This window comes from Saccopteryx leptura, chromosome 6 (assembly GCF_036850995.1).
Source record: "Saccopteryx leptura isolate mSacLep1 chromosome 6, mSacLep1_pri_phased_curated, whole genome shotgun sequence".
NCBI lineage: Eukaryota > Metazoa > Chordata > Mammalia > Chiroptera > Emballonuridae > Saccopteryx > Saccopteryx leptura.
In genome coordinates this window covers 35,196,429-35,220,956 of record NC_089508.1, presented here as the reverse complement: position 1 = coordinate 35,220,956, position 24,528 = coordinate 35,196,429, and the positions used below count along the sequence as shown (strand labels likewise).

Sequence of the window (24,528 nt, the reverse complement as noted above, 5' to 3'; positions counted from 1 at the left end):
TTACCGTTGTAATTGAGTAAAAACAGATTGGCCACAGATGTGTAAGAAAACATTTGTGTAAATTAATGTGTTTGCCATAGCATTTCATAAATACCACTTTGCAGTTCTGTCTCATGGAATTGAATTACCTGGGTCTTTCGGGTATGATGAACAGATTAAAGAAAAAGGGTGGAGGAAAGAATCACGTGGGGAAGATTTGAATGCAGTCTTTGTATTATGTCTAAATATAATATCCTGAACCCTCTAACCACGTCATTCTTTAAAAATAACAGGGAAAGAGCTCTGGCTGGTAGGTCAGTTGGTTAGAGCATCATACCAATATACCAAGGTTTCTCTTCTCTATATTTAGGTTGGGGGCTATCAGAAATGAGAAAGTAAAAGGGCTGAATCTTTTATTTCCTTATTTGTCATTTCACAATCTCTTTTGTCATTGGAATGTGAGACAACACATTTTTGCAACCTGCCGCCAGTATCCCAATTCAATAAAAGAGATTTGGACACATTTTTCCCTAGCAGCAGTAAAGGGAAGAATTCACTTTCTTTCAGTGGCCATTATATAGAATAGTAAGAACAATGCAGTCAACTCTCTCCTAAATTAACTAAAAGAGATGTAATTGTAGGTAATTTACCCCTAACCAGGTAGATTAGTTGATTAGAGCATTGTCTCGCTATACCAAGGTTGCAGTTCAATCCCCAGTCAGGGCACATGCAAAAATCAACCAATGAATGCATAAATAAGCAGAACAACAAATCAATGTCTCTTTCTCTGAAATCATTAAATTTAAAAAAAGATATTTAAAACAATAGTTTGCAAAAAAATCACTTTGTTTTTACTTTGAATAGATTTATGGCTATGCTATGATAACTTGACCCCAGGGTGTAGAAATGATGGGCAGGGGCTACAGTCCACTGTGTGGGTAAAACGCACCGAGAAATAGAGAGCTTTTGCGTTTTGTTGCATGGTGGTGAATAGCTGCAGCAATAGCAAGCTTGCCCTTTGTAACAGCTGGCTTTATTTAGCATTTTTAAAAATTGCATCCTATTATGCCGCTGGTGCCTGGCATTCTTCAATTAAAATTTTAAATGTTTTCTTATCATTTTCTAACATAAAACTCACTTATGCTATTTCAAATCTAGCTCAAGACACGTGTTCTTGCATCCTTTTTTTTTTTTTAAAGTTCAATATGAAATAAATCTCTGTGTTATGTCATGGTGGAATGAAAGAAAGCACACATTATTGTATTGGAACCCAATCAAGCTGCCTAGTGGGCTTGAGTGAAAGGTTGAGACCTATTAATGGATATGAGATATTATTACATGAGAGCCATTTCTTTTTTTTTTTTTAAGTTTGTTTTTTTGTTTTGTTTTGTTTTATTTTTTACATAGAGAGTCAGAACGAGAGATAGACAGGGACAGACAGATAGGAACGGAGAGATGAGAAGCATCAATCATTAGTTTTTCGTTGCGTGTTGCAACACCTTAGCTGTTCATTGATTGCTTTCTCATATGTGCCTTGACCGTGGGCCTTCAGCAGACCGAGTAACCCCTTGCTCGAGCCAGCGACATTGGGCTCAAGCCAGTGAGCTTTTGCTCCAACCAGATGAGCCTGTGCTCAAGTTGGAGACCTTGGGGTCTCGAACCTGGGTCTTCCGCATCCCAATCCGACGCTCTATCCACTGTGCCACCGCCTGGTCAGGCGAGAGCCATTTCAATAAATATTGTATTAATATTGTTGAGTTGCTTTTGTTAACCACAATAAATAGGGAAAGAGACTTGATATATCACCTAGACTTCTTTTAATTCCATCCATTAGCAAAAAGTAAGAAACTTATATATAAGGGCAAATATAATGTATCTGTATGCCATAAAAGAAAGAGGACTTAGAAATAGTTACACTTCCACTTATATCAAATTATAGCCTTCATATCAGTATTGACCAGAAAACTCTTACAGTTGTTAACTTGAAAATACCTACACTGAAGTAGAAATTAAATACATTCAGATAGAATAAGTTTCTTTTCAGGGGAGAGAGGTATCAGGTAACTTGTGACTCATACTTCATTGAATTTAAGTTGTTTCTCCAAGTAGCCTTACAGTTGGACTGAAAAAAGCCTTTGATTTAATAGGAAACTCCTTTGCTGTTTCTAATTTGTAAATCAGAGTAGCCTTTGTTAGTTAGAGGTTTCATTGGAACCCTTTCCAGGCATAACTGCTTCTTTATTAAAAGGAAACACCTTATCTTTTCCCATCATTAGTAAATTTTAGCAGTGTCAGTGATATCTTTTTAAAATTCTTAAAGAATATCCTCATTTATTCTCTCTAGAAAGCAAGCCTGGGGGATGGGTAACATGATTTTTAATTAATATATGACAAGAAAAAGAAAGATTACATATTGTGTTAACTGGACAACGGTGTGTATGAACACACAATTTTCTGTGTTTAACATCATCTGTATTATATTGTCATTCTGTTAATGCCTAATGTATTCATTCTGTTTGGCATAATTATTTTAAAATAATATTTTGAAAGATTTTATTGATTTTACAGGGAAGAAAGAACAGGGGAGCAAGAAGTATCAATTCATAGTTGCTTCACTTTTGTTGCTTATTGGTTGCTTATTGCTTGTCATATGTGCCTTGACCAGGCAAGCCCAGGGTTTCCAACTGGTGATCTCAGCATTCCAGGTTGATGTTCTATCCACTGTACTACCGCAGGCCATGCTAAAATAATTTCTTAAAACTATAAAGCAATGAACACCTATTGCAGAAAAACCCAGAAATGTAACAAAGAAAAATACCTTAAATATATGTGTGTATATATATTCTTTGTCTTTTTGAATGTGTGTATTTTTTTAGTTAATATACATTATTTTTTAGATTACTTTTAGGTTTACAGAAAAATTTATTAGGAAGTATAGTGTTCTGGCCTGACCAGGCAATGGCGCAGTGGATAGAGCATCGGACTGGGACCTGGAAGACCTGGGTTTGGGGCCCCCAAGGTCACTGGCTTGAGTGCTGGCTCATCCACTTGAGCACAGGCTCACTAGTTTGAGCACAGGGTCACCGGCTTGAGCACAGGGTAGCTAGCTTGAGCATGGGATCATAGACATGATTCCATGGTCTTTGGCTTGAGCCTAAAGATCACTGGCTTGAGCCCAGGGTCGCTGGCTTGAGCAAGGGGTCACTCGTTCTGTTGTAGACCCTCCGATCAAGGCATATATGAGAAAGCAATCAATGAAAAACTAAGGAGACTAAGAAGAAGCCGCAACAAAGAATTGATGCTTCTCATCTCTCTCCCTTTCTGTCTATCCCAGTGTGTCCTCTCTTTGTCTCTCTGTCTCTGTCACCAAAAAAAACCCTCCAAAAAACCAGAAAAGAAAGTATAGTGTTCTGCCTGCCTGTGGTGGCGCAGTGGATAAAGCATCGACCTGGACCACTGAGGTTGCCAGTTTGAAACCTTGGGCTCACCCAGTCAAGGCACATACAGGAAGCAACTACTATGAGTTGATGCATCCCACTTCTTCTCCCTCTTTCTCTCTCTCTGTCTCTCTTTTAAAAAAAAAGGAAGAAAGAAAGAAAGTATAGTATTCCCATGTGCTCCCTCCTCTTCATCCTCCTCCCCTCCTTTCCATGGCCCAGTTCTCTTATTAACATTTGCATTGGTTTGGTACATTTGTTGAAATTGATGAACCAATATAGATACATCATTATTAACTAAAGTCTGTAGTTTATCATTAGGGTTCTGTTTTTGTGTTATATAGTCCTAAGGGTTTTGCCAAATGCATAATGTCATGTGTTCATCATTACATAATCATATAGTCTCACAGCACTAGAAATCCTGTTTTCACCCCTAGTAACTCCTTCTCCTAAGCCCAAGCTCTGGCAATCACTAATCTTTGTTTTTTGGTCTCCATAATTTTACATTTACCAGAATGTCATATAATATCAAATCATACATTATGAAGTCTTTCCTGACTGCCTGCTTTAAAAAAAAAAAAAGTTCCTCCATGTCTTTTTGTGGCTGGCAGCGTATTTCTTTTTATTGCTAAATAATACTGAATTATATGGATGTATCACAGTTTGTGTATCCATTCACCTAGTGAGGGGCATCTTGGTTGCTTCCAGTTTTTAGCAATTGTGATTAAAGCTGTTATAAACATTTATGTACAGGTTTTCATGGGCATAAGTTTTCAACTCATTTGGGTAAGTACCTAAGAGAGGGATTGCTGGGTTGTATGGTAAGACTATGTCTAGCTTTGTAAGAAACTGCCAGACCGTCTTCCAAAGTGGCTGTCGTAGTCTGCTTGGGCTGCCATAACAAAATATCAGACTGGGTGGTTTAACCAACAGATACTATTTTTCACAGTTCTGGAGCCCTAGAAGTCTAAAATTAGATTACCAGCAAATTCAGTTCTTGGTGAATGCCCTTTCCTGGCTTGCAGATAGCCTGAGGAAGCTCTTGTGTCTCTTCCTCTTCCAATGAGCACAGTATTCCCATCATTGAGGCCCCACCCTCAGGACCTCAACTAAACCACATAAAAATTTGGGGAGGACACAAACATTTGGCTCATAACAATAGCTGAGCCATTTTGCATTCTCATCAGCCATGAATGAAAGTTCCAGTTGCTTCATATCCTTCCCAATATTTGGAGTTGTAACTGGTTTAGATTGTAGCTATTCTAATAGGCATGTAGCAGTATCCTGTTTAAAGTTACAATGTGCTAATCCATAATGTTGATCATCATATTCTTATTCGCCATCTGTATATCTTTGATGAGTTGTCTGTTCATCTTTTGCTCATGTTGTAATTGGGTTGTATTCTTATTGCTGAGTTTTAATAGATCTTTTTATTTTTGGATATAAACCCTCCAGCAGGTATTTTGATACTGATTCTCTCCTTGGTCATGTTCAGTCTATTGATAGCCATCAAAGGCATTCTTTATTTCTGTTATAGCATTTTTAGTTTCTAGCATATACTTTTTTGATTCTTTCATAGAATTTCTATATTTTTGCTTACATTTCTCATCTTTTCTTGCATATTGTACACTTTTTTCCTATTAGATTCCTTAGCATATTAATCACAGTTATTTTAAATTCCCAGTCTGATAATTCCAAAGTCTCTGCCGTATAGGAGTCTGAATCTGGGGTGGTTTTGTCCCTTCTGTCTTTATTTGTTATTTAGCATATCTTGTAACTTTTTGTTGGAAAATTAACTTGCTGTATCTGCTAAGAAGAAATTGGGCCTGACTGGTGGTGGCACAGTGGATAGACCTGGGATACTGAGGTCCCAGGTTTGAAACCCCAAGGCGAGGTTACCAGCTTGAGTGTGGGCTCATCTGGCTTGAGTGCAGGCTCGTCAGCTTGAGCTATGGGGTTTCCAGCAATGAGTATGGGATTATTGAAATATTCCTCTGGTCCTTGGCTTGAGTCCAAAGGTCTCAGGCTTGAGCCCCCTGGTCAAGGCATGTATGAGAAGCAATCAATGAATAACTAAAGTGACACACTATGACCTGATGCTTCCATCTCTCTCCCTTCCTATCTCTCTCTCTCTCTCTTTAAAAAAAAGAAGAAGAAGAAGAAACAGATATATAGGTCTTTAGTGTCAGGTTTTATGTTTATCTGGCTAAGAGTTAGCCTGTGTTAACTGTTAGTTATTGCCATGATATCAAGTGCTAAATTTTCCTCCAGTATCCTTTTGACTGTCCTGTTATTTTTAGGTTTTCTCAGACTCCTTAACAAGACTGACCAGGTAGTGGCACAGTGGATAGAGTATTGGCCTGGGGTGCTGAGGACCTCAGTTTGAAACCCTGAGCGCGGGCTCATCCAGCTTGAGTGCAGGGTCGCTGGCTTGAGTGTGGGATCATAGACATGGCCCCATGGTTGCCAGCTTGAGCCCAAAGTTTGTTGGCTTGAGCCCAAGGTCACTGGCTTGTGTGATGGGTCACTGGCTCAGCTGGAGCCCTCCAGTTAAGTCACATATGAGAAAGCAATTGATGAACAACTAAGGAGCCACAACAATGAGTTGATGCTTCTCATCTCTCTCCCTTCCTGTCTGTCTGTCCCTGTCTCCTATCCTTGCTAAAAAATAAATAAATAAATAAATAAATAAATAAATAAATAAATAAATAAATAATAAAAGAAAAGGAAAGGAAAAAGACACCTTAAATAGGTAGTTCTTTTATCTGTAATCCTTTGTTACTACTACTCAGTAGTTTTATTGATATGGTGGTGTAGTATGGGGGAAGGGAAATGTTCTGTTCTATGATTGTGTCTGTCTTTTAGTGAACCTGAGATGGGTATATTCCTTCCCCCAGGTTGGTTAGGCTTTGATAAATCTCCTAAGCAGGTTAGACTCTAGTAAAATAGTTTTTTCTTGAAGGCAGGTCTTAGAACAAAGAATTTTGTTGCAAATGCACTGAACTAATAAGTGAAAATTCTCTGAAAATGAAAAAAATCACAATGTTTTATTATAATGATAGTAATGATCACAAATAGCAATTACTAGGGATATGAGAATGTTAATTTTAAATAACATTTAATATTTTTACTTTATGTTATGTATGAAAATATTCTAAGTAAGATTCTTACAAATTAATTTTATTATCTATTTCAAGCTAATACTCAATGTGAAACAAATAAAATTCTTAAGGACAAACTTTGTTGTAGCAATAAAACATGCCTAGCATAATTTTCAGTTTCATCAGGCTCAGTACACCATGTAAAAATTAACTATAAATTTTGATGTTTAATAACTAAAATATATTCTATAGTGTTTGTAAATCTCAAAGGTAATTCTTTAGGCCCCAGAAACTAGATTTAGCTCCCTGGAAAAGTATACGATGAAATCATAACAAAATAACACGAGCAAGAATGTTATCTTCTTTCTGAGCAGTGTACTACTCGGGTATTGCCTTTATTTAAAAACATTTCCAGTTTCTTAGATAACACATATCTGAAAAATTACGTATTATTACTTGCTAAGCTATATTTTTATAACACCTATATTCATATTTTGTATCTTAAAGCAGTAAAACTCGTGATAGTCTCAAATCTCAAAATTAACTCATAATGTGATCGTAATGCTAAATGGTGAGCTCACCTATTAACTAGTTAAATGATTATTTTCTACAGGAGACTGTGGCATCCATATTAATTACAGTCTTTCATGTAGTCGTCCATTCAATTAAACACTTATTTTGTGCTTTCTATGTGTCTGGGATAGTTGTAGTTGCTGAGGCAACAGGATGAATAGGTTAAGGGTTACATCCTCATTCCAGACTTGTGAGGAAGACAGATATACCCAAAGACATACTTATCACATAGCTTGGCAAATGCGGTGATAGTGATACACACATAGATGGTTGGGTCCTATGCTCTGAGTGTTGAAATCCTAAAATCTTAAATTCCTGAAAGCCAAAGTTTTTGCTATATACTAGTTATTAACTCCCCACACAGCATCTAATAATATCTGTTTGGGGAATACAACCCTTCTGTATATCATGTAACCACTCCTCAGTATCTGCACACATGCGCGCACACGTGTGCACACACACACACACACACACACTTTATAGGTCATGATGATTACCTGACCCTAGGAAAATAATCCTTTGGGCTGAGCTGTGTCAATAAGATTCCCTGTTGAGAGGTAATCTAATCTTGCAGTTCAGCTCTCCAACTCTGTAGTCTGATAGATCTGGATTCTAACTCCTCCACTGGTCATCTATAAGTGTATTTTCCCTGTGAGGTCAGTTTGGTAATTAAAAGAAATAATATTTATAAGCATTTATCACAGTACTCTCTGCACATATTCTCAGTAAGTGTTAGTATTATTACAAAACAGAGACTCTAGCTTATACGAGGGTGAGACTAAGTAGTAAAATACTGTAAACTGAAGCTGATGTCTTCAAGATTGGCCCTGAGCAAGAAAGAAGTCAGTTTGCAGAAAAGAAAACGTAGCTGACCCGCACAGACCGTGTGGCCACACATGGTAAAAATTGCTGGTTTCCCATTTCCTATAAGATACGGCTTCCTGCTTGTTGTTTCTTGGCAATTCTCTTGTATTCTTTCAGTAATCTTTTCACTTGAATTAATATGACTAGGTTTTTATTTCTTGCAAACAATGATACTTGAATAAAAACAGTTCTCATTAAATATTTTTTGCTTGATATTGTTGAGAGAAAATAGTTATGTACAACTGTATGCAAGTTTTGTTCTAACGAAAGTTGACTAAATAGTACTAGCTTCAGAACTCCCATATCTTTTAGTTTATGAATTTTATATTCTACTCTAACCAAGTGAGCAGTATCAGCAGGCATAAGTAATATTCTGTTTTTCTTCCTTTTATCCTTTTCTGGTTTCTGTGGTATATCTACCTCATATCTCCGTGCTTCAAGGAAAAGAAATAATAGTTTGTTGGTACATGAAGGAAAAACATTTTTTAGAGCCAAAATATAACATAGTTTCTTGTACACTGAGGCCTAAGAAGGGCCTTTTGGGTCATATCACTGATTCATTCAGTTCAGTATTCTGATTTAACAGTTGTTCTTATGACATATTATAGGAGTTATAGTTGCCATTCTTGATATCAAGGTCTAAACATTCATATTTTTCCCTAAACATATCATTTCTGGCTTTCGTCTTTGCTTGGAATAATGAATTCTGTAAGAATTCTACCTATTATGTAGCCCTGGCTGGGTGCTCAGTGGGTAGGGTGTCATCCTGGTGCCCCCATGTTGCCCGTTCAATCCCCAGTCAGGGCACATATGAGAAGCAACCAGTGGGTGCCCAACTAAATGGAACAACTAAGTGGAACAGTGAGTTGATGCTTCTCTCTCTCTCCCTCTTTCTCCCTCTCTTTCTCTCAAATAAATGGAAAGTTATTTTTTTTTAAAGAATTCTACCTAGTATGTAAAATTAGCCTTTATTTTTTTCTTAAACTGCTTTTTAAAAGCACCAGTGAAAGGTCCTTAATTCTAAGATTTGGTGAACACATTCTTGGACATTTTGTCTGAATCTTTCATGATTTTATAGGCTTTGAGTATATCCCCTCATGGTTCTCATCTTTCCAGATAGAAGAAAATTGTCCTATTGTTGTTTGGAAGATCTCCATCTTCCTCTTTGTTGTTTTTTTTTTTAATTAAGGTGGGGAGGCAGAGACAGACTCCCACATGTGCCCCGACCGGGATCCACCTGGTAAGCCCCGTACCAGGCGATGTTCTGCCCATCAGCAGCTGATGCTTTGTTGCTCAGCAACTGAGCTATTTTTAGCACGTGAGGTGAGGCCACTGGCGCCATCCTCAGTGCCTGGGCCAACTTGCTCAAACTGTTTGAGCCATGGCTGCAGAAGAGGGGGGAGAGAGAGAGAGAGAGAGAGAGAGAGAAGAGGGGAAGGGTGGAGAAGCAGATGGTTGCTTCCCCTGTGTGCCCTGACTGGGAATCGAACCTTGGACATCCACACACCGGGCTGATGTTCTACCACTGAGCCAGCCAGCCAGGCCTCTGTCTTCTTAAGTAACATTATTTCTCTTTATTCTTGAAATGTAGTAGTTGAATTGCACAAATTTATTCATTTATAAACACAATTGCGATTGTCCTCATTCATGTGTGTTCACTTTAGTAATCTATTGAATTAATTAAATTAGTTTGTATCACCTCAGAAAGTCCTTTCTCTGATGTTTATTTTTTAATTGAATTTATTGGGGTGACCTTGGTTAATAAAATTAATATAGGTTTTAGGCATGCAATTCTATAGTACATCATCTGTATATTGTGTTGTATGTTCATCACACCAAGTCAAGTCTCCTTCCACCACCATTTATTCCCCCAAACTCTCTTCACCTCCTCCCAACCCCCCTTTCCCTCTGGTAATCACCATACTGTTGTCTATGTCTCTGAGATTTTTTTTTCTTGATCCCTTCACCCAGCCCCACAATACCCCTCTCCTCTGACAGCTGTCAGTCTGTTCTCTGTATCTATGAGTCTGTTTCTATTTTGTTTGTTAGTTTATTTTGTTCATTAGATTACACATATGAGTGAAATCATATGGTACTGTCTTTCTCTGACTAGATTATTTCACTTAACATTTTTAATATTTTAAATTTCACTGACATGAGTGAAGAACCACAGCTGAAATTTGTTTCTGAAAATATAAAATATTCATATTTATTGTGTGATACATTTTGGATATCATCAGTTATTATGGCCTACATTTTGAATCATATCATCTATCAGGAGTACTTTAATTTATAAGGTCTTTATGAGGAAATTGAAATTTATTTTTATTTATCCCTAAATATACCACTAAACAAATTAAAGGAGGAAATGCTTTAGACTGCAAAATATTTTTGCCTTTAATAGTTGAATGAAATATGTAAATAGATAATGGAGAGAATGATTTATAAGTTTAATAAATCTCTTTATGATAACTTTGCTTCCAGATTCTTTGTTCTGAAGTAAGCTATTTCTCCTTCATGAAAAGCTTATTGTGTAATTATTAGGAATAAGCTGTCATAGGTTGGCTGATTCATATTCCCTCTTTACAATCAAGATGTGAAGGTATTACGAATTCTTTTTTTTTTTTTTTTTCATTTTTCCGAAGCTGGAAACGGGGAGGCAGTCAGACAGACTTGCGCATGCGCCCAACCGGGATCCACCCAGCACGCCCACCAGGGGGCGATGCTCTGCCCCTCTGGGGCGTCGCTCTGTTGTGTCCAGAGCCGTTCTAGTGCCTGAGGCAGAGGCCACAAAGCCATCCCCAGCACCCGGGCCATCTTTTGCTCCAATGGAGCCTCGCTGCGGGAGGGAAAGAGAGAGACTAGAGGAAGGAGAGGGGGAGGGGTGGAGAAGCAAATGGGCACCTGTCCTGTGTGCCCTGGCCGGGAATCGAACCCGGGACTCCTGCACGCCAGGCCAACGCTCTACCACTGAGCCAACCAGCCAGGGCCAAGGTATTACGAATTCTTAACCATGAGCTTTAAGTTGACTAAAAAACACCCTAATTGTTTCATACAAATAATTTAAATTTGAGTTAAGCTGTCTTTAGCTTTTACTTTTGTTTCTTCAGGGATCCCAGTATGAACCCCAAATGACAGTTTAATAAAATTGCTTTGTTCATACTTCACATCTACTAATTATATGGGCACATATGATCAGTATTTGAAGTTTATGTCCTTTACTTAATATTAAATTCCTGGAGCTAGTACATACTGTAGAGAGAGCTGGTCTCTGGCTTCTTCTGAAACTTTGATAGAGAAGGTTGGAGTAAGACTTTACACTTGGGAATCAGAATGTCTGGGTTCAACTCCTGTTTCTGACTGTTAACTGAGAGACCTTGTAAAAGTTATTTAACTTCATCTGTAAAATGGGGATAAGAGAATACTCACCTCATCAAGACTTTGTGGGTTAACTGGAATAATGTATGGGAAACATTTACTGTAGTACCTGGCATGTAGTTGGTGTTTGGTAAACGTTAGTTCTTAACTTAAGTTGCTGATAGAGAGGTGAGACTGGAAGGGGGTTGATGCAGGAAGTGTTTTAGAAGTGGCTTATAGCACGGCTCATTGAGAAGGAGTAAAGTATATGGAAAGAACAGACTCTAAGCCCTCATCCCTGCCCAATTCTTTATGATCTGGGGTGAAGTGAGATTATCATAAAATGATGGCCTCTGATTCAGAAATCTGCCAGGTAAAGACTTTGTGGCCTATTGACACATAACTGTCTAAAAGTATGTTGAATATGATGAGAAACTAGATAACCTTCTTGGCGAGGTAGTGGCAATATTTTCGCAAATTTTAGTCCAGGTTCTAAAGAAAGTTGATGTGGTGCTTTCCCTGTTTTAAGCATAAATTAAAAATGTCATAGGAACCATAGTGTATCAAATCTGTACAAAGTATTATATTTTTAAGCAATAACAAGTGAAAGACTACTTCTTGTCATCTCAAACATCTCCTTGCCCTGTCTGCTACATTTATCTTCCCCCTTCCTCTCCTTCCCATGCTCTGTTAGTTAAGGTTTCATGTCTGTTGTCTCAAAGTTTTTTTTTCTTCGTTTATGGATGTTCCCTGCTCTTCTCCCAGTTAAACCAAAAAAGGTAAACTAGAGCCATTTTTTTGAGTAATGTCTTTATAGTATTTATCTTAGCTATTCCACCAGAGGTGATAGATTGTAAGTATTAGTTCTCTTTCTAGTTGTGTAACGGCCCAGAAGAGGAGAAAGGAAGGCTTAGGTGACATACCAGATGGGCACCAGCAGTGATAATAGGAGCTGTGGCTTGGCACATAAAGCCATACCCCACCCCTCATGTACCTTCCTCCATGGTGGAAAAGAAGGCAGCTGGGAAGGAGGACATATTCTGCAGTCTGTGATGGCAGAATGAGTTTAAGATGAGAACTGTGGCAGGATGACTCTTGGAGCTGCTAGTACTTTATGGATTGGTCCAGCATACAATATGAGGGAGATTTGCTGCTCCAGTCCCTGGTTAGTAGGCTGAGGTGTTTGTGTGGTTTATCATCACTTTGCATAGTGCCTTAGCAACGTGCTACACTTAAATGTCGTCTCTCCTTAAATCCCACAAGAGTCTTAACTGTTTTGTAATTATTTCCTTCTTCCAACAAGACTCTGCATTTTTCTTTTTTTCTTTTATGGCATAGCCAGAATTTCTAGTTATAATTCTTTTATCTTAAGGTACTAGGATTGACCTTTATCCTATCAACCAGGAAACCCAAATTAGGCCTTCCTGATTTAATATAATTGGATAGTAACTTACTAGAGAAATTACAAGTGGCGGTAAATCGAACATGAAACATTTACATTCCTCACTTTCCAACTATGTGCTAATAACAGAGGCAGCTAGAAAACTCCCTCAGAGCAAGAGGGAATATGGCACGTCCCAAGTGACGGCTCTGTCCTGTGAGGTCCTGACGGTGTACCTGCACACCAGCCACACTTATCAGGGGTCCTCAAGGGATAAAAGGCCATTATTACCAGACGTCCTTTCTCCTGGCTATTTCTTTCAAGGAAGCATGACGTGTGATGAAGGAGTAAGAGACCTGTGACAGTGGGGTTGTGATTTTTCATGAGAAGATTGGTGCAGTTGGACTGTTTAGTAAATTTGATGAAATTAAGTCTTGTCATTCTTCCCACTGTTTTCACTCCTCTTTGCTCTTGTTTCTTGACAATAAGAGTAGCTGTTCTAGGGTTCTTTAGGATCCTTTGGGTTGGAAGGAGCTTCTAACTTAGGGGAATATATTAAATTAATAAAAAAAAAATTCCCCCCAACCTCTAGCCATGGATGGAGCTCCAGTGCCTGCAGTCTGAAATCAGAGGAACTGTTGGTAGCACCTCTTTACAAGCAAGCTATCTGAGGACCATATGAAACCTTTTGGCAGAGTTAACTTATATATGTATATAAAAGTCAAATGACTAAATTTGTTTCAGAAGCATTGAGAGTGACTTCAGGGAGCCTTCCGTTTAGTGGAGAGACGCGAACAAGTCTCTTTGGTCTTTTTTCTTTTGACACACTGTCCTGCCTGCCTTATCCTGGTCTGCATAATTCACTAAGATACTGTGTATTTTCCATTAGCTGTTTCTCTGGTCCCCTTTCCAGAGTTCAGTCTGTCAGAATATCATCGAGGTCAGTGAACCATGAGTCCAGTTGCCTTTGCAAGGCACTTCTCTTTCTGGTGAAGGCAGCAAGCGCCTCATTAGAATGCTGCACAGTCATTCCCATAGTATGATATGCTAATTTTTAAGAATGTCGCTAACACTGCACTGTGTTTTATATGATTGAATTTAGAACCTTTCACTCAGTTGGTTGAAGGCTTCAAACTGGCAATAATAACAGTCTTTTGAGTTGTTGCTTAAGTAGAGCAGCGATGGAATTCATACAGCAGATGACAGTTGCTCATTCAAGTTCAAGAAGAGACCTCTATCTATCATCAACCACAGTGATTGAAAAACAGAAAGAAAGTCTCCCAGATGTTCACATTTTAATGGTATATCTTTCCTCCATATTTTAAATTAAAACAAAGCTCAGTCATTAAATGAGGATATATATATTAATGTCATCACTGTTAAATCCCAAAGAAGGAACTTCACATATTTATATGATTTATTTAATGGCTATCATTTGTGTCCACATAAAATTAACAAAGCTCCCCCATGCCTTCAGAGGTCTTACAACAGCTAGTTAGCTTTAGGTCTTGTTTTCCTTTTACTTTGTCTCCTCTAACAGGTGTCAGTTTGGTAAGAATTTAGTTAAAGTCATTATTCAGCCACACAGAGTTAAAGAAAATATAAACCCAAGAAATCTGGGTAGTTTTTGTGGGTATAATTTAAGGATACAAATTCCTTTGCTATAATATATGAGCAGGAACTATTGCCAGTTATTTTGTGCTTTTAGTTTAGAACAAAATTTTGGTCAAGTTAATGATGATAATCCTGTCAGACTTTCAGATAGCTCAGAGTCGCTGCTCTTCAGTCTGAACATTTGTTGAATACTTTGAAAAAATAAAAGCTGTTCATTGTTCTATTGCCTATGATAAACAGTATGAATAAGATTTCCTTAGGGTGTATATCTTATATCTCCTTACAGCTAATATATTTGGGGTTATATTTTTGGCTCACTGAAATGAGACACTTTGATATATTTTTCAGAGAATATGATATTTTGGCAAATAATCTCTTCCTGGACCAAACTATAGCTAGCTTCTTGAGAATTGTTAAGCAGAATTTATCCCAGGATAAAGAATGGACATTTTTTTAGAATTATTTACTATATATCAGGCTTCATGTTCAGCTTTCTTCATGCAAGAGCTTAACCTTAAAGTGACTCCATGAATAAGATAGTATCATTAATCCCATTTTACAGAGAAGTAAGGTGCTATTATCAATACCATTTCCCGGATGAAGAAACTGGGGTGAAGTTAAATATAACTTACAACTATCACACACAACTGTTAGTGATAGAGGATTGGATCACCAGTTTTGGTGATTCCAAAGTTTTTACTCTTAATCACTATGCATGCACTACATGAGTAAACATTTGCATTACTATATTTTGTTTGATGTCTCTTCTTGCTCCAGCCTCAAATGGAGCCATGAGTCTCAGCAGTTGGTATTGTCCTTGGAATCGCTGTTGGGTGTGATAGCACCTAGCAACTATCACCATTCAAGTCAACCCTTAGGGAATTAAAACTTTATTCTACCCCTCTCCTCCTATTTGGGGGAAGTATGGACCTATGGGGGATTGAGGGAAACCTTTTTAAGAGGCTTGAGTTCAGAAAGCAAGGGCCTGGCCAGGTAGCTCAGTTGGTTAGAGTGTCATTCCAATGCACAAGGTTGCAGATTCAATTCCTGGTCAGAACATGTACAAGAACCAACCAATAAATGTATAAATAAGTGTAGCAATAAATAGACGTTTCTCTCTCTCAAATTAATCAATAATAAATTTTTAAAAAAAGAATGCAGACAATTTCTAGTTCAGAATCTCCAAAAGTGAAATTTAAGTTCTAAGTTAGTGATGTTTTATTGTAGAATTTTCCCAACTTGGCAACGCTTTCAGACCTCTTTGCCTTGACCATTCAGAACTCTGTGACTTCTGTCTTCAGGAGAGTTCCCCCTTCTGAGTTCTTCTCTCACAAATGAGAGTGATAACAGTTGCTTAGTAACAACTAAAGAAAGAAGACAGTAAATGCAGAAGAAATCTCATGGACTAGGACCCAAAATCTTTTCTACCTTTGAAACATTCTTTGTTATAGCAGAACCTATTCATCCAAGGAAGATGTTAAACTTCTCAAAACTTTTCTATTGAGTCTTCTGAAGACTAATTACTCTAAATGACTAGCTCTAAGGCTAATATCTCTGTCTTATGTCACATGGAATGATGGCAGAGTAATGCTTTTAAATGGAGCTGTTATGAATTGACTGATAGAGAGCTTCTATAGAGGAACTTGTGTGGAACTCCTCCTGGAAGAGAGCTATCCATGTACTAACAAGCCTTTTGAGTCTTATTTGCCCTTAGCAAAGAGAAATCGCATTGTAAAACAGGATTATCAACAAGAGGAGGTAGTCTTGAAAATGAGTTCCTGAAATAATTAATAATGATCATATCAATTCAAGTTGAACTGGCAGTCAATTGTGAAACGTCCAGGCTACTTTGTACTGATTCCTTACAAATGAATGTGTATGACTTATACACATAAAATATTCTCTTGCTGGAAGGTTGATGCAGTGCACTTTTCTCCCCCAACACTAAAGTTTTAATAGAATTCGGGGTACTCTTGCCTGACCAGGTGGTGGCGCAGTGGATAGAGTGTCGGACTAGGATGCAGAGGACCCAGGTTCAAGACCCTGAGGTCGCCAGCTTGAGCACAGGCTCATCTGGTTTGAGCAAAGCTCATCAGCTTGGACCCAAGGTCGCTGGCTCAAGCAAGGGGTTACTCGGTCTGCTGAAGGCCCACAGTCAAGGCACATATGAGAGAGTAATCAATGAACAACTAAGGTGTCGCAACAAAAAACTAATGATTGATGCTTCTCATCTCTCTCCATTCCTGTCTGTCTGTCTCTATCTATCCCTCTCTCTGACTCTGTTAAAAAAAAAAAAAAAAAGAATTCAGGGTACTCTTGAATGACCAAAGGGGCCATACTTAAGTGATTTTAAAATACATATATGATTTATGACAACAACAAATATATATATATATGTTTATGTATGTATATATAGGTTCCAGAAAGAAAAATGTAATTTAAGTAATGAAATAAACACTAGAGTCTGATCCTAGCCCATTTATTAGCTGTATTGTCCTTGAGAAATTCACTTTAACCTCTCTTAATCTGTTACCTCTCTCAAATGAGGGAATTTAAATAAATCTGTGTTTTCCAAACTCTGAAATTTACAACAGATTACTAGAGATGACTTTAGGTGTTATATAAGATAATTTAAGGCAGTTTCCTGATAAAACACTAAAATAACATTGAATCACATAGTTGAGAAAAATTTTCCTTTTTCAATCTTTATGATTATGTCAAAGACAGAGTCTCAATTTGGTATCAAGATATCTTTAATAGTTGTCTAACTCTGGATTTTTGTTTGAGGGTAGGGGTGCAGGTGGATGGGGGCAGGCCCTGCAAATTCTTCTTCCCTCAAGAGTTTTCATACAAGGCAAATAAATTCCATTCCTTAGAGGGAGGAAAGGACAGAAGTGCTTGTTTCCTCTTTCTGTCCACCTCATATCCCTTCCACTTAACAATGAAAGTAGCATGCTATGCAACTGGTGAGTCTGCGAGGAGGAATCGAACATGAGAAGCACAACCCTGTCTGGCTTCTCTCGTGTGGCCCATTCTCAGAACACATGCTCCTTCTGCACTGTGTAGTAGGGCTTGGTTAACAAACTGCTTGGGACTGGGTGGGAACTATTTGGAAACTCATGAGACTATAAATTAAAAAAAAATAACCACACTGTCTGATTCATCCTTATTGGTAGTCAGGCTGATATATTTTGGTTGCATTTTATTCCTCTCTCTGTTTCTCATTTAGGTTCAAACTTACAAGAGATGTAAGGGGAAAAGCAGTCATCACTCCTTAAAACATCACTAATAATTTCCTTTTTAAATAGAAATCTGGCTTGAGCTCAGAGCCTTTTAATAAGTAATAGCATCTATATTAATTTTGATAAAATGGTTTTGTTTTCAGTGAAGTTATATTTATAGTTACCATCTATAAAATAAATTCATTTAAGTTTTAAAATGTGAATTTTTAAAACATTAAATAGTATAAGTGGTATACAGATATAGTAAAAAAAAGTTATAAAGGTAGTACATAAGTGACTAAAATTTAGGAAGCACTGAATGAGATTGTCCCTAGGCTCTATTCAAATTTAAATTGCTTTGGATGTATATTCCAATATAATAAAAAATATATGATAAACTAAGAAGGCACCTTCTAACATAGCATGTATTATTTTCTTTCATTTTGAAACGTATCATTATTGAGGAAGCTAAATTTTTACACTATGTCAGTTTCTCCATTTATAAATATAAATATCCTTTTCTTAATATTTTACTAAGCAGTGGATTGGTACCTTTTTGATAGCATATTGTTAGAGATGGTGTTTTATTTTTCTTTCACTGAAAGCAGTCTAGTTCTGGGTGAGGTTTTTGAGCTAGAAATTATGGAGACAAGAACAGTGTTTAGCACATAGTAATGTACAATAGATATTTGAACAAATGAATGAATGAACAAAGAAACAACAAAAATAAACCAAGTTCTCTGTTGTAAAGATACAGATATAGTTTTCGTTTCTTTCTGAAATCTGGCATTAAGGCTATCTGTAGGGAGTATGATACCAGAAGCAATCATAGGGTAATACTTTCATGTAAGTGCAATTTGGTGCTGGTTATACAGAACATTTAGAATAACCTTGTTAGGAAGAAAACACAAAAGGAATATAGCCCTATTAATTTTGCTTTTGTTTCTGGTCATATATGAGAAGCTAGAGTCTTCCTTTTTTAAAAATTTCTTTTGTTTTTTATAAAAAAAGAACTACACGGCCTGACCTGTGGTGGTGCAGTGGATAAAGTGTTGACCTGGAAATGCTGAGGTCGCCGGTTTGAAACCCTGGGCTTGCCTGGTCAAGGCACATATGGGAGTTGATGCTTCCAGCTCCTCCCCCCCTTCTCTCTCTCTGTCTCCCCCCCCCCCCTCTCTCTCTCTCTATGTGTGTGTGTGTCTCCCTCACCTCTCTAAAATGAATAATAAAAAAAAGAACTACACGTACCTTTCTCCCTTTTATTCTCTCTGATATGTGTACTACTTTTATCTCTGCCTCAAGAAAACACCCCAATTTTCCTGGCGTTAGGGAGACTTAGAGTTTAATTGAAAATGAGGCTCACACTTTCCTCACACACTCTTAACTACAATTTCTCATATGATAAAGGTGACCAACTCTTTCTTTAGCTGGCACCGTAGCTGAACTGCCATACTGGTGGTAAGTTTCTTTATTACCATTTATTCCTGCAACAAATGTCATGTTTCAAGGCTTTTGTTTTATGAATCCTGAGCTGAGTTTTACGTATCAGAGACAGAATATTAGCCAGACGTTTTTAATTCACTAGTTATACCACTGACTTTATAATAACTATGCAGTTGGTTTGAGTGACTACATTCCCAGATAGTATACAGAGGGTGCTCGAAGTATGACAGTCTTGACATATGACGTTTCAAATTTACTATGTTCACTCCCATAAAAACTTGAAAAAATTGAGATGTGAGTGTTTTGGCTTATACCGTTAATGTCGTACTTTCTTTACACTAATCTTTGGTCATTTTTTTCTGTTACTACAGTACAGTGTACAGTACAGCATATTTATGTCCTTTTCCTTTTTCTGTGGCTTAGTTGTATTTTTATGTTCTAGATCAGTGGTAATCAACCTGGTCCCTACCACCCACTAGTGGGTGTTCCAGCTTTCATGGTGGGCAGTAGCAGAGCAACCAAAGTATAAATAAAAAGATAGATTTAACTATAGTAAGTTGTTTTATAAAGATTTATTCTGCCAAACTTAGCAAAAATCCGACACAAAGTACTTGGTAAGTAATTATTATTATATGCTTTAACTTGCTGTAACTCTGCTTTATAAATTTTATAAAGTAAAGTTACTTCTCTACTATATAAATCACCATTACTGTGGAACCGGTGAGCAGTTAGAAAATTTTACTACTAACAGATACAAAAGTGGGCGGTAGGTATAAAAAGGTTGACTACCCCTGTTCTAGATTATGGTTTTACGACTGTATTAGGATATGTAAGTGACTTAGACTAGGGTGTGTCTCGACTTATACCAAAATTTGGGTTACGTCACTGTTGTAGGAACAGAACTGTGTCATAACCCGAGGACCCCTGTAATTTATTTTAAAACATTTTGCATATATGCAGAAAAACAGAATTTGAGGACTGTGTTTTATTCTGGTGAATACATTTTAAGTACATTCTTTAATGGTTCAGTGATTGTGATTCTAATCCATTATGTACAATGACAGTATCTTAACTGGAGTTATTTTATATGTTCAGGTTAATATTTCTGTTATTGAAATTTTTATTCAGTACATTTTATATTTGTGAAATCTCTCTGCCTGTTATCTTTGTATCTTCTAGTTATTACTATGTGATGTTTAATACATAAAGTAAACTTTTGGGTGCTGGCATTTTGGTTCTCAGTGCATTAGAAAATTGATAAAACAGTAACATTTATGACAAATAGAAATTGGATTCTGCAACTAATCATCATCCACAAAAATTAGCATCTAATCTCTGTTGTAACTTTTATATCCAGGTAAACACAGATTTTATTATTATCGTAATTGAGAATATAATAGGTCTGTTTTGGCCAAGGGGGGAAAAAAGACTTGAGAATTATCTAATTTTTTTTTCTTGAAAAGGTATAGATGCTTGGCTAATAATTGTAATCTTTAGGTATCTCTAGAGTCTTTTGCTCTGTGGCAAAACTAATGCCGGAGCCATTTGCTGTAATAACAAGCTGCAAGTTTTGAGAACACTTTGTGTCTAATTAAAAAAAAAGCCACACAATTACACAAAAACAGAACTTTGCCTAGCTGGCTGTGTCCACTGGGGATATGGTTATTCTCTAGCTAGATACTTTGAGTGCTGGAGACCATCCTTATCTGGGGGAGAGGTGTTGATTTGGCAGTATATTATGATAGAAAAAGGTATGAACTTGAGAGGCACACCAATCCAAATGTGAACTTCAGCTCCGTTAAAATTTTGCACTAACACCTTGGGCAAATTACTTAACTTCCTGTGTAAAGTGAAAATTATAATACTTCTCTAGAGTTGCTATGACATGAAAGCACCCAGAGTGAGTTCTTGTTTGATAGTAATTGTACGAGAAATACAGTGAAGTGATGATGATATTTTGATATTCTTTCAGGTGAAATAAAGGACAAAAATGTCCAGGTAGTCGAGCTCCCCATTGTAGACAGTCTTCATCCTCGTCCTCCATATTTACCACTGGCTGTGCCAGAAGACCTTGCAGATCGACTTGTTCGAGTCCATGGTGATCCTGCAGTATGGTGGGTGTCTCAGTTTGTCAAATACTTGATCCGCCCACAGCCTTGGCTGGAAAAGGAAATAGAAGAGGCCACCAAGAAGCTTGGCTTCAAACATCCAGTTATTGGGTAAGAATCTGATTTGTTCCTCATAAAGTGATACAAAGTAGCAGGGATATATATCTCACAATGTGTTGTGAACTTTATAATATATAGTTTAACTTCCATGGCTCCACCAAAAACAGGTTCTAGTGTCCACCTTAAGTAACAGGAAGATTATTATTCCTTTGTTTACTTAGAATGGCTGAGTCATCATACTTTGTCACCCTTATTTTCTTTCTTTATTCCACAAATGTATTAAGCCTATATTTCTGAAATTAGCTGGTTCCCCTGGGGAGACCAGCAGGGTTTTATTTTGGGGGTGAGTATTTTGGATATTATACAACGACAGGGCCATGAGAAAAAGCTGTCACATTTGTAGATTTTTAATTGCACCTTATTCTAGGCTTCATTAATTTGTCACTGGTGATAATTTTGCTGCTTTGATGTTCTATTTTCTTTTCTGCCCTGGAAGCTATTTTGAAAATAAGGTTGTCATTTTGTACTATAAGGTAATGTTAAAATTATTATCTGAAATTATCTCTTGGCCCATTTGGGAGTCACAATGTACATACATATTCAGTCCTATACTTATGTTAAAGGAGATATATCAGGAAATCCTTGGAGCAAGAAATATCTAAAAGAACGTCTTTGCTCACAAGTGTATGATCCTATACATATCCATAAAAAGTTATGGAAAAAGGAGTTTTTATCTGGTTCTGATGCCAGATTTTACACCATGGAAAATGTTCTTTGCCTAATGCAGGGGTAGTCAACCTTTTTATACCTACCGCCCACTTTTGTATCTCTGTTAGTAGTAAAATTTTCTAACCGCTCATCGGTTCCACAGTAATGGTGATTTATATAGTAGAGAAGTAACTTTACTATATAAAATTTATAAAGCAGAGTTACAGCAAGTTAAAGCATATAATAATAATTACTTACCAAGTACTTTATGTCAGATCTTTACTAAGTTTGGCAGAATAAATCTCTAAAACAACTTACTATAGTTAAATCTATCTTTTTATTTATCCTTTGGTTGCTCTGCTACCGCCCACCATGAAAGCTGGAACTCCCACTAGTGGGCGGTAGGGACCAGGTTCACTACCACTGGCCTAATGAAAAGAATAGTGGACTGCAAGTTAAGTGATTTGGGTAATATTCCTGACTTTTCCCTATTTCTGGGCCAAGTTACCTAATAATAGTATTGGGCTTTGATATTTTTCATCTCTAAAATGGGGTAGGTAATACCTGCCCTAAAAAGATGATGTGATAATATAAGGATTAAAAGAAGATTTTAGTTCTGTGGGGAAAATGCACTGTAACATGTTATCGCGTTTCAGGGAGACTGATGCTTAAATAATTCCTGAAAATAGAATTGTAGACTAGACTATATGGCATTCTGTAGCTTATAATGTTTGTGATAAAGTCAGCTATTGATTAATATTAACACATTGCTGAGTCATTCACCTATTTGCAAAACTTGTATTGAATACCTGCTACTGTGGGAAACAGAGATTAATTTTTTTCAAGTTGGCCCTGGCCAGTTGGCTCAGTGGTAGAGCGTCGGCCTGGTGTGCAAAAGTCCCGGGTTCGATTCCCGGCCAGGGCACACAGGAGAAGCGCCCATTTGCTTCTCCACCCTTCCCCCTCTCCTTCCTCTCTGTCTCTCTCTTCCCCTCCTGCAGCGAGGCTCCATTGGAGCAAAGATGGCCCGGGTGCTGGGGATGGCTCCTTGGCCTCTGCCCCAGGTGCTACAGTGGCTCTGGTCGCAACAGAGCGACGCCCCGGAGGGGCAGAGCATCACCCCCTGGTGGGCAGAGCATCGCCCCCTGGTGGGCGTGCCGGGTGGATCCCGGTCGGGCGCATGCGGGAGTCTGTCTGTCTGTCTCTCCCCATTTCCAGCTTCAGAAAATTTAAAAAAAAAAAAATTTTTTTTCAAGTGGCTTCTTCCAGCTGATTTTAGCCCATGGGATAAGAATCTTACTATAACTAACATTATATGGGTAGATTGTAAAACATACCATGAGAGAAACATTATAAGTATTTTAAGAGGTAGGAAAGGGGAAATGGATTCCTATCTGAATCAGGAAAGGCTTTGTAGTTGCAGTGTTTGAACGAGATCTTGACAGATGGAAAAAGATAACAGTACAGTATTTAATTTACCAAAACACCTTCAGCTACATTATCTCATTGGTTCTGTAACACAGTCCTGTGAAGTGGGCAGTGATCATTATTTTACAGATGAGGAAAGTAAGTAAAGAAAATCTGTGCCCAAAGTTCCAGAACCTCTTTAACTTGGGATTTCCTGTAGTTTTGCATACCAGAAAGCAACTCTTACTAATTTTCCATGGACCATCCATCATATTGAGAATTGGCCAAATGTGGAAAATTGAAGTAGCACAGACAATAAGTTATTTGCACACTGAGGTGGTGTGCTATTCCGAAAGAGGAGTGTGCTAGGGTTCAGGAATCTGAGGGTCCCACCCAGCGCCCACCACCAAAGAGTTATATGAGTTTGGTGACTGGCTTGCTCATTCAGGGCCTGCATTAATTGTCACTCATTCCTCATTTGTTAAAAACAACTATATTAGATGGTAGTTAAGGTTTCTATACTAACATAATACTAAACAATTAGATTTTTGTTTCCACCTATTATTCATTCATTAATTCATTTATTCATTTCATTTGGCAAAGTTATGAGTAAATAAAAGCAGATTTCCTGAGCCAAAAGAGTTTTATATCTAATAGTGAAAATCAGTCAGGTATACAAATAACTTTTACTTTTGTGAAGATGGGGTTGAACTGCTTTATATTGTCTTTGCTCATTGAAATGCCTTCAGAAGTGTCAGTGTCCTTAAGTGTCAGGTGAGTTACATTAGATTAAATGACTTCTAATATCTTTCACAGGTCTGACACGCTGATTTTTCCATTTTATTATGGTCCTTGTCAAATTATTGTTCTGAGCCGAATTTCGGGAGTGCTTGGAGAACTGAGAACATTGCTTAGCCCAGTCCTGCCACTGCTTCAAATGCTCCTCTTCCTTGGTTCTTCTTTTATTACATCTCTCCTTTGTTTTTATTTTTATTGTCATAACTCCCACTCCTAATTCTTTACTAGTGTCTTAGCCTTCATATATATAGAAGTTACTGACCCCTATTCCAAATGTTAAAGAAAGCCCAACGTGAAATCAGAGTATCAAATGTGTTTCTTTTCATGAAAATTTTCACTGAAATTCAGTGGAATTGTTTTTTGTTTTGGTTTGTTTTTTTGTCCCTCTTCATCTCTTTGGAGCATGATTTCCTGAGAGAGGCAGTGATTAAGAAGGAAGTGGGAAGGAAAATAGGATAGAAGAGTTCATACAGCAGT

At 37.5% G+C, this 24,528-nt stretch overlaps 1 protein-coding gene across 4 annotated transcripts in view; it reads left to right on the top strand.

Annotated features, from left to right (window-relative positions):
* Positions 1-24,528, top strand: part of FUT8 (fucosyltransferase 8) — a 236,677-nt gene that overhangs the window by 198,026 nt on the left and 14,123 nt on the right. For all 4 annotated transcript variants that reach the window (XM_066342035.1, XM_066342033.1, XM_066342032.1 and 1 more), the window contains one exon: positions 20,943-21,189. In XM_066342035.1, the coding sequence (XP_066198132.1) occupies positions 20,943-21,189 (247 nt within the window). The remainder of the gene's footprint in view (positions 1-20,942; positions 21,190-24,528) is intronic.